This window comes from Vombatus ursinus, unplaced genomic scaffold (genome assembly GCF_900497805.2).
Source record: "Vombatus ursinus unplaced genomic scaffold, bare-nosed wombat genome assembly UNPS02014806.1, whole genome shotgun sequence".
Lineage (NCBI taxonomy): Eukaryota > Metazoa > Chordata > Mammalia > Diprotodontia > Vombatidae > Vombatus > Vombatus ursinus.
In genome coordinates this window covers 1510069-1518408 of record NW_020954584.1, presented here as the reverse complement: position 1 = coordinate 1518408, position 8340 = coordinate 1510069, and the positions used below count along the sequence as shown (strand labels likewise).

Sequence of the window (8340 nt, the reverse complement as noted above, 5' to 3'; positions counted from 1 at the left end):
GAAAGGTTTCAGATAGATGGAGGTATAATTGAGTCAGTAAAAACACACATTGTTATGAAGTTGCTACATGGAAGACGTGCTAAAAACTGGAAATTCAAGTAGAATTTTGAAATAAACAAAGAATTTTAAGAAATAAGTATAACTGAAAAAAAATCCCAAGATAGTATTGACATATTGAAAGGAGAATTACAGAATCTCAGACTGAAGGATCATCAGAGATCATATAATCCCACCTCTAACTGAACAAGGATTTTTTCAGTGATATTCCTATCAAATGATTATACAGGCCCTTCTCAAAGGCATCAAATAATGGAGAACTCACTAACTACTGAGATAACCAATTCCACTTTGGGATTACTCAAATTCTTAGGAAGATTATTAGGTGTTCATTGTTATAAGATTGTATTTAATTAATCTTTAATTTAGTGAATGTACGTGAGAAAGGCTATACCTATAAAGATCACCTATTGACTCTCAAATAGTTCATGGTCTCAACACCACCATAACTTTGGCAGAGTAACTGGGCTAAGCATAGCGTCTCTCCAATACCAAGGATTGGTGTCTCCATTACTCACTTAATGAAATGATCATACTCCAATCCAAGAGAGTTTAAAATAAAATGATAAACTGTGTGTTATTGGTGCAATAGCAATTCAGAGAACAGAAATATAATGGAATAGATTTGTCAATAAAGCTTTCGTGGAGGACAAATATAAAATTAATAATGGCAGCTAGGTGGCAAATTGGATAGAGTTCTGTATATGGAGCCAAGAAGAACTGAGTTCAAATCAGGTCTCAGACATTTACTAACTGTGTGGCCCTAGGTAAGTCACTTAACCTCTGACTACCTCAGTTCCCTTATCTGTAGAGTGAGGAAAATAAAAGCATCTACCTCCTAGAGGCAGTTGTGAGGATCAAAAGAAATAATAGTAGTAAAGCACCTACAATGGTGCCTTACACATAGGCATTGCATAAATATTAGATATTACTAGTTATTATAATGTTCAAGCAGAGAAATATTCTTGAGAGATAAAGAGGAATGGGTAAGATGTTCAAAGCTACAAAGACATAACAACTTTTATATTTTAGCCAACAACACAGTGAAAGGGAGATCTACCTTTGGTGTCCTTCCCCTTTCTTTTGACATCCTTCTGTTTGGCCTACTCTACCCTTTTTAGCCTCTCTAATTTTTACATCTGTAGAATCAGATTACCGCTGGTCCAAACATTTAGAAAATGACCCTATGTTCCTCAAAACCTATTTCTAGTTGAAAGGCATTTGTCTTATATTTTAGTTTCTGAAGAAGTAAGCAGGGAAATTGTGTGGCGGATAGAGCACTGCACTCATTGTCAAGAAGACCTGAGTTCAAATCCAACCTCAGAAATTGACTAGGCCTGTGTCTCTAGGTAAGCTTCTTAACCTCTATCTACTTCAGTTTCCTTCTCCATAAAAGGTGATGAAAATAGTACTTCTTTCAAAGGTCTGTTGTAAGGATAAAATGAGGCAATATTTGCAAAATGGCCTGTAAACCTTAAAAATCCTTATTGTTATTGATAATGAATGTTACTTATTATTACTTAAACTCTCTCTTTCTCTTCATCTCTCTCTCTCTCTCTCTCTCTCTCTAATTTTCTGTCTCTCTTTGGTGGTCCTGTCAATTTCTTTATATAGACCAGACTCTGCCTTGCTTTCTTAGAAAACTTACAGGCAAAACTTCAGGCATACATAATCTATATCTAATAATAAATATTATATATCTAATAGAGTAATATTCAATATGCCACTATTCTTTTAAAATTATATGCTAATAGATGCTGAAATAAAGTCAGAAAATTTAAAAGTGAGTTATTCTAAGCAAGGTCATGGAGTAAGCATTAGCAGAGCAATTGGACAGTGGGGAAAACAACAATGGGAACTCGAAGTTGTAAGCTGAACTTTGATTTAAAAAATCTTATTTTCTGCGATATCTTTTCCTCATTTTCATATTTCTCCTATTTTTTTATCACAAAATTAGAACTAGAAGTTATCTTAGAGGACAAATCATCTAGGCCCCTAATTTTCATTAAAAAAAAAAAGACCAACAGTTGGGAATTGCTATGGCAATGTCACATAGGAAATACATACCAGGTATAGATTTCAAAATCCTTCCCACTGGTTTGAATATTCTCACACCAGTTCCACTGAATCTAAGAATTTATCTTCCCTCACAGTTGTCTGTTATTTATTTTATAGAAGATGATAGATTTTTCAACTCAGGGTTTTTGAGCAGCTAGGATGCATAGTGGGTAGAGCTCTGGCCTTAGAGTCAAGAGGACTTGAGTTTAAATCCAACCTCAGACAAATGACACTTACTACTCATGTGACTGTGGGCAGATCACTTAACCCTGATTGCCTCACCCAAAAAAAAATAGCAAAAGAATAAAATCTCATTTTTTATGATTTTTATATTAAGTGGAAGTAATATCAAAAGTTTTCTCTCTCACTTAAAAAAATAAAATTTATTTTGCAATATAATTAGTACACTTGAATTTCCTTCATGAGTCATTCGCCTCAGATTGGTAAAAGGCTCTACCCTTTGAGCAATGTATTGACCAAATATTTATTAAGCATTTATTATTTACAAGGCTTTCATAAAATAGACCAACTAGCAGAGATTCAGAGATTATTTATTTATTCTCCTATTTTTTTTTGCTTGTTTGGTCAGCTGGAGCCAATCTTTCCCATGAAGCCCCTCTTTTGCCTAAGTACTCTTCTGTTGAAGTGATTAACTTAAGGTTTAAAGAGATAATATCCACCCTGATGACATCAGCAGCAGCAGCAGTAGCTGTTTATTATCAATAGCTATATATTGCGTAAAAGTCTTCAAAGCACTTAACATATAGTATCTTCTTTGATCCTACCTACTCTATGAGTTAGGCACTATGATTAATCATATTTATAAATGAGGGAAGTGATCCTGAGAGTTTTAGTAACTTTACCATGGTCAAAACAGAGGAAGCACACATAGCAGAATTTGAATTCAAGATTGATGATTCTAAGTCTAGGATTCCATCTACTGGATCACCTATAAGTATGTATGTATATATGTATGTATATACATATACATGTATTAATAAAAGTATTTCAGTCTATACAAACATGTAAAATTCATTACATTCAATAATTATTTATTTAAAAACTACTGATGGTTAGGATTTGCATTAGAAGATGAACATATAAAGTTAAAAAAACAAAAACAAAAACAAATCCTACCCTCACAGAATTTATATTCTGTGGAACAATGTGTCATTTATACAGAGCAGTGAAATGTAATTTATAAAGACTCTGACACAGTTGGTCATTTCTTGACCTATTGAGTTGAATTCTCTAACCCATTGCCCTACTCTCTGTGGGGATATTAACTATAGCAATGACAGCAAAGAGAAATTGAAGGCATAAAAATAGGCATGGAGGAAACAAACCTATCACTCTTCACAGATGATATGGTGATATAGTTAAAATATCCTAGAAAATCAGCTAAAGAACTAGTTGAAACAACTAACAACTTTAGCAAATTTACAGGATATAAAATAAACCCACAGGTATCTGAACAGTGTTAAAACATTATACATAAACTACTAGCAAAGAGATTACAGAGATCTATTACAAAAATTATACACCATGTGGGATTTATACCAGGATTGCGGAGTTGGTTCAATATTAGGAAAATAATGAGCACAATTAATAATATCAATAAGAAAATACCAAAAATTATGTCATTATATCATTATATTCAGAAAAAAAAGCTTTTGATAAAATCCAACACCCATTCTAGAAAACAAAGGAAGAAATGGAGTCTTTCTTAAGATGATAAGTAGCATCTATCAAAACCAAGAGCAAGTGTTATTTATAACAGGAATGAACTAGAAGCCTTCCTAAAAAGATCAGAGGTGAAGCAAGGATATCCATTATCACTGTTATTATTCAATATTTTATTAGAAGTGCTGGCTCTATCTCTTCGCATTGAGTTTGTTGGTAATGTATAGAAATAATGATGATTTTGTATCAATAGTTTTAAGAGAAAATAGCCTATGGTTTTATTGCTCTATTTTTGCTCTCCTTAGTGTAGGTATCAAAATCATATTTGTGTCATAAAAGGAATTTGGTAGAATTTCTTTTTTTAACCTATTTCTTCAAATAGTATGTATAATACTGGCATTAACTGTTCCTTAAATGTTTGGTAAAATTCATTTGTAAATCTATCTGCTTCTGGGATTTTTTTTTCCTCATGGAGTACATTTATGGCTTGTTCAATTTCTTTTTCTAACAAAGGAATATTTGAGTATTTTATTTCCTTTTCTATTAAGTTGGGAAATTTTTATTTGTTGTGATTATTCATCCTTTTTATTTAAAGTGACAGTTTTACAGGCGTGTAAGTGGGCAAAATAGTTCCTGATAGGTGTTTAATTTCATTTTCATTTCTAATGCATTCCCCTTTTCTTCTTTGTTTAGGTAGTTTGATTTTCTTCTTCTTTTAAATCAGATTCAACAACCATTTGTTCTTTTTTCTAATTGTTTGAATTCTCTACACAATTCATTGATTGGTTCTTTCTTTCTTTCATTAGCATACAGATTTATATATATATATATGTATATACGTATATATAGAGGTATATATAGATATACACTTATTTTTCTCTCTAACTGCTGCTTTGTCTGAATCCCACAAATTTTAGAATGTTGTCTCATTGTTTTCATTATCCTAAGTGAAATTTTGATTGTTTCTGTCATCCATTCTTCAACTCCCTCACTCTTTAGGAGTAGATTATTTAATTTCCAATTAACTTTTAATATATGCCTTCATAATATTTTATTGAATATAATTTTCATTTCATTATGGTACAAAAATTTGTATTTAATATTTCTGCTTTACTATATTTTTGGTCATGGTTTTATTGCATAATACATTGTCAATTTTTATGAATACATCATGAACAGCTGAGAAAAAATTATAATTCCTATTCTCATTCAATTTTCCTCAGAAGTCAAAAATATCTAAGTTTTATAAGATTGTATTCATCTCTTTAACTTTTTTTTCCTATTTATTTTAATGTGAAAACAGCTACAACAAAGCCTTAAAGGAAAAAAAAATCATATTGGACACAAGCAGAACAAGAATTAAAGAAAAACTTAAATGTGGTAGAGGAAACACTAGGGGAAAAAAGAGTAATAAAAAATATGAAACAGAATTAACAGCTTGGTTAAAAAAAAAACAGGCTCAAAAGTACTGAAGAAAATAACCCTTAAAAATTAGTTAAATAGTAAAAGAAGTAAAAAAAATTCACTGGCAAAAAAGAACTTCTTGAAAGGTAGAATAGGTCAAATGGAAAAATAGTTACTAAAGCTCACTAAGGAAAATAATTCCGTAAAAAATTATAATCAAGAAGTAGAAAATAATGACTCCAGGAGACATCAAGAAACAATAAAACAAAGTCAAAGTAATGAAAAGAAAGTTAAAAATGTGAAATATATGATTAAAAATGACCTAAATAAATGACCTAGAAAATATATCAAGGAGAGATAATTTTAGCGTTATTGGACTCCCTGCAATCCAAGATTAAAAAAAAAAGAGCCTAGATGTCATATTTCAACACATTATAATGGAAAACAGTCTTGTATCTTAGAGCCAGTAGGTAAAATTGAAATTGAATGAATCCACTGATCCCTACCTGAAAGATATCCCAGAATAAAATCTCACAGGAAAATAATCATCAAATTTCAGAGTGTTCAGGTCACAAAGAAAATACTTCAAGAAGCCAGAAAGAAGCAATTCATATACTATGGAGAAGCAAGCAAGGTCATTCAATATTTAGCAGGTTTCACCTTAAAGAAGCAGAGGACTTGAATTATGATAAGTGGAAAACGCATTGGAATAGAGAAATACTGAAAATGGGAAGACTTGACAGAAAAGTTATTACAGTATTTGAGCCAAGTGAGTTTAAATAACTTGCTATGTCCCCACAGATAAGATGTATCTCTGTTTGAATTTAAACTAGGTCTTTATGACTCAAAGTTGAAGACTTCATCCACAATTTTATCCAATGATTGTGCATGTGTGTGTGTGTGTGTGTGTTTAACGAAAGATAAGTTTATAGAAGTATGTTATTGGGAAGATGAGATGGAAAACCTCCAAATGGCTACATTATATAAGAAATTCATATAATGTATCATACATCATCCAAAATTTTCTGTCAAGCAGGCTTGAATGAAGATCAGTGTATTGAAAAGTGGAAAAATGCAAAGTGAATTGAAGAGGTAAATTTTGGTAGTGGAGTTATGAGAGGTAAAATGTTGATTATTGAAATTAGCAGGGGAGATTCTAATTCTTATATTTAATTTATCTCAGTTTGATACTATACCTCTTTCTTTCTCAAACCACATTTTTTTCATCTCGTCTCACTATTTTTTTCTATCCTACATTCACAGGGCAACAAATTTAGACGTCTAAAAGGCCCAAGGCAGGAGCGGAGAACTTCCAGCCTCAAAGCCACATGGCATCCTCCAGGTCCTCAAGTGTGGCCCTTTGATTGAATCCAAACTTCACAGTACAAATCATCTTAATAAAAGGATTTATTCTGTAAAACTTAGACTCAGTCAAAAGTCCTTACCCAAGGACTTGGAAGGCCACGTGTGGCCTGGAGGCCCCATGTTCTCCCCCCCTGTCCTTGAGGTTCTACAGTCCAAATCATTGATTTCATTGTTGACAAAACAAACATACAGAAAATTCATTTTCCCCCCAAACCATACAAGAAATTAAAAAGAAAGATGGTATTTGATATCCAGCATTCTCTCCATTATGCTACAAAAGTTCCTCTCTTTCATGACTTCATTATCTTTTGCTCACTCTGAAACAAAATAAAGTCCTCGTGTATAATTTTTTTACTACTTGAAGTAATGAAAAAAAAAGTAAATGTCGTATTTTAAATTTTTCATGTTATACTGGATAACATTTTCAAAGGCATAACATATACATTGAATTGCAAGATAAATTAAAATTCTATTGAAATATAGTTATCAAATATTGTTAAAAGTCCATGGACCCAAGGTTAAGAACTCCTGAATATTGCATTTATTATTATCATATATCAATTGTAATTCTTCCAGTTTGGACAAAACATCCTTGAAAAAAATAGAAAAAAATAATATGCTTGAACACATTATTTGTCACCTGAAGTCACTCGGGTGCTCCATAGCTTCTTCATGGCATTTTTTACTTCTGCATTCCTTAGGGTATAGATCAAAGGATTGAGGAAGGGAGTTATAATGGTATAGAAGACAGACACCAATTTATCAAGAGGGAATGTGGTTGGAGGTCGAGTGTATATGAATATGCAGGGACCAAAGAACATTATGACAACAATGATGTGGGAACTGCAGGTGGAGAGGGCTTTGCGCTTCCCCTCTGCACTATGATTTCTCAGGGAGTGCAGTATAGTTGAGTAGGATATCATCAGCAAAACAAAGCTTATCGAGCATAAGGCTCCGCTATTGGAAACTAATAAGAGGTTTATTACATATGTGTCCATGCATCCAAGCCTCAACAAAGGTTGTAAGTCACAGAAATAGTGGTCAATCTCATTGGGGCCACAGAAGGGCACACTCAAGATGATGATTATCTGGGCAGTAGAATGCAGAAATGCCACTACCCATGCCAATAGAATCAGGATCCTACACATTCTCTGGTTCATGATGACTGAATAGTGTAGAGGTTTACAGATGGCCACAAAGCGGTCATAGGCCATGGAAATGAGGATCAGTATCTCCATGCAGCCAAAGAAGTGCATGGCAAATAACTGGGTCATGCACTCATCAAAGGAAATGGTATTCTTGTGAGACAGGTTGTCCACAATCAGTTTGGGAGCTGTAGTGGTAGCGAAACAAAAATCTGCAATGGATAAGTAGGTTAAGAAAAAGTACATAGGGGAACCAAGTGTGGGACTGGTCTTGATCGTCACAATGATTAATAGGTTCCCCAACACAGTGGCAGTGTAGAACACCAAGAAAATGGCAAATACAATTTTCTGCTTCTCTGGGTCCTGAGTCAGTCCAAGTAGAATGAATTCAGTCACATTGTTTCTCATCTCCAGGACTTGAGTGGGAAGGAAATAGGTGAGAACTAGTTAATGTAACAAAAGTATAAAGAAGAATTAATAGAGCAGAATTTGAGAGGTCTCCATAAAAGAAGCATTGCTTGACTCTTGCTTGACTTAAGCTTTTGTTAGTCCTATTTTCAGTCTTAGATGGGAAAGTTTCAAATATAAAGTACCTCCATAATCTGCTCCAGTTCATTTAATACATTTT

General features: G+C 33.0%; 1 protein-coding gene across 1 annotated transcript; it reads right to left on the bottom strand.

The window, feature by feature from the left end:
* Positions 1-7196: 7196 nt before the first annotated feature.
* Positions 7197-8120, bottom strand: LOC114051866 (olfactory receptor 4C11-like). The gene has a single exon (XM_027874259.1). It carries the CDS (start codon positions 8118-8120, stop codon positions 7197-7199), a length of 924 nt encoding a protein of 307 aa, XP_027730060.1.
* Between the last annotated feature and the right edge of the window lie 220 nt (positions 8121-8340).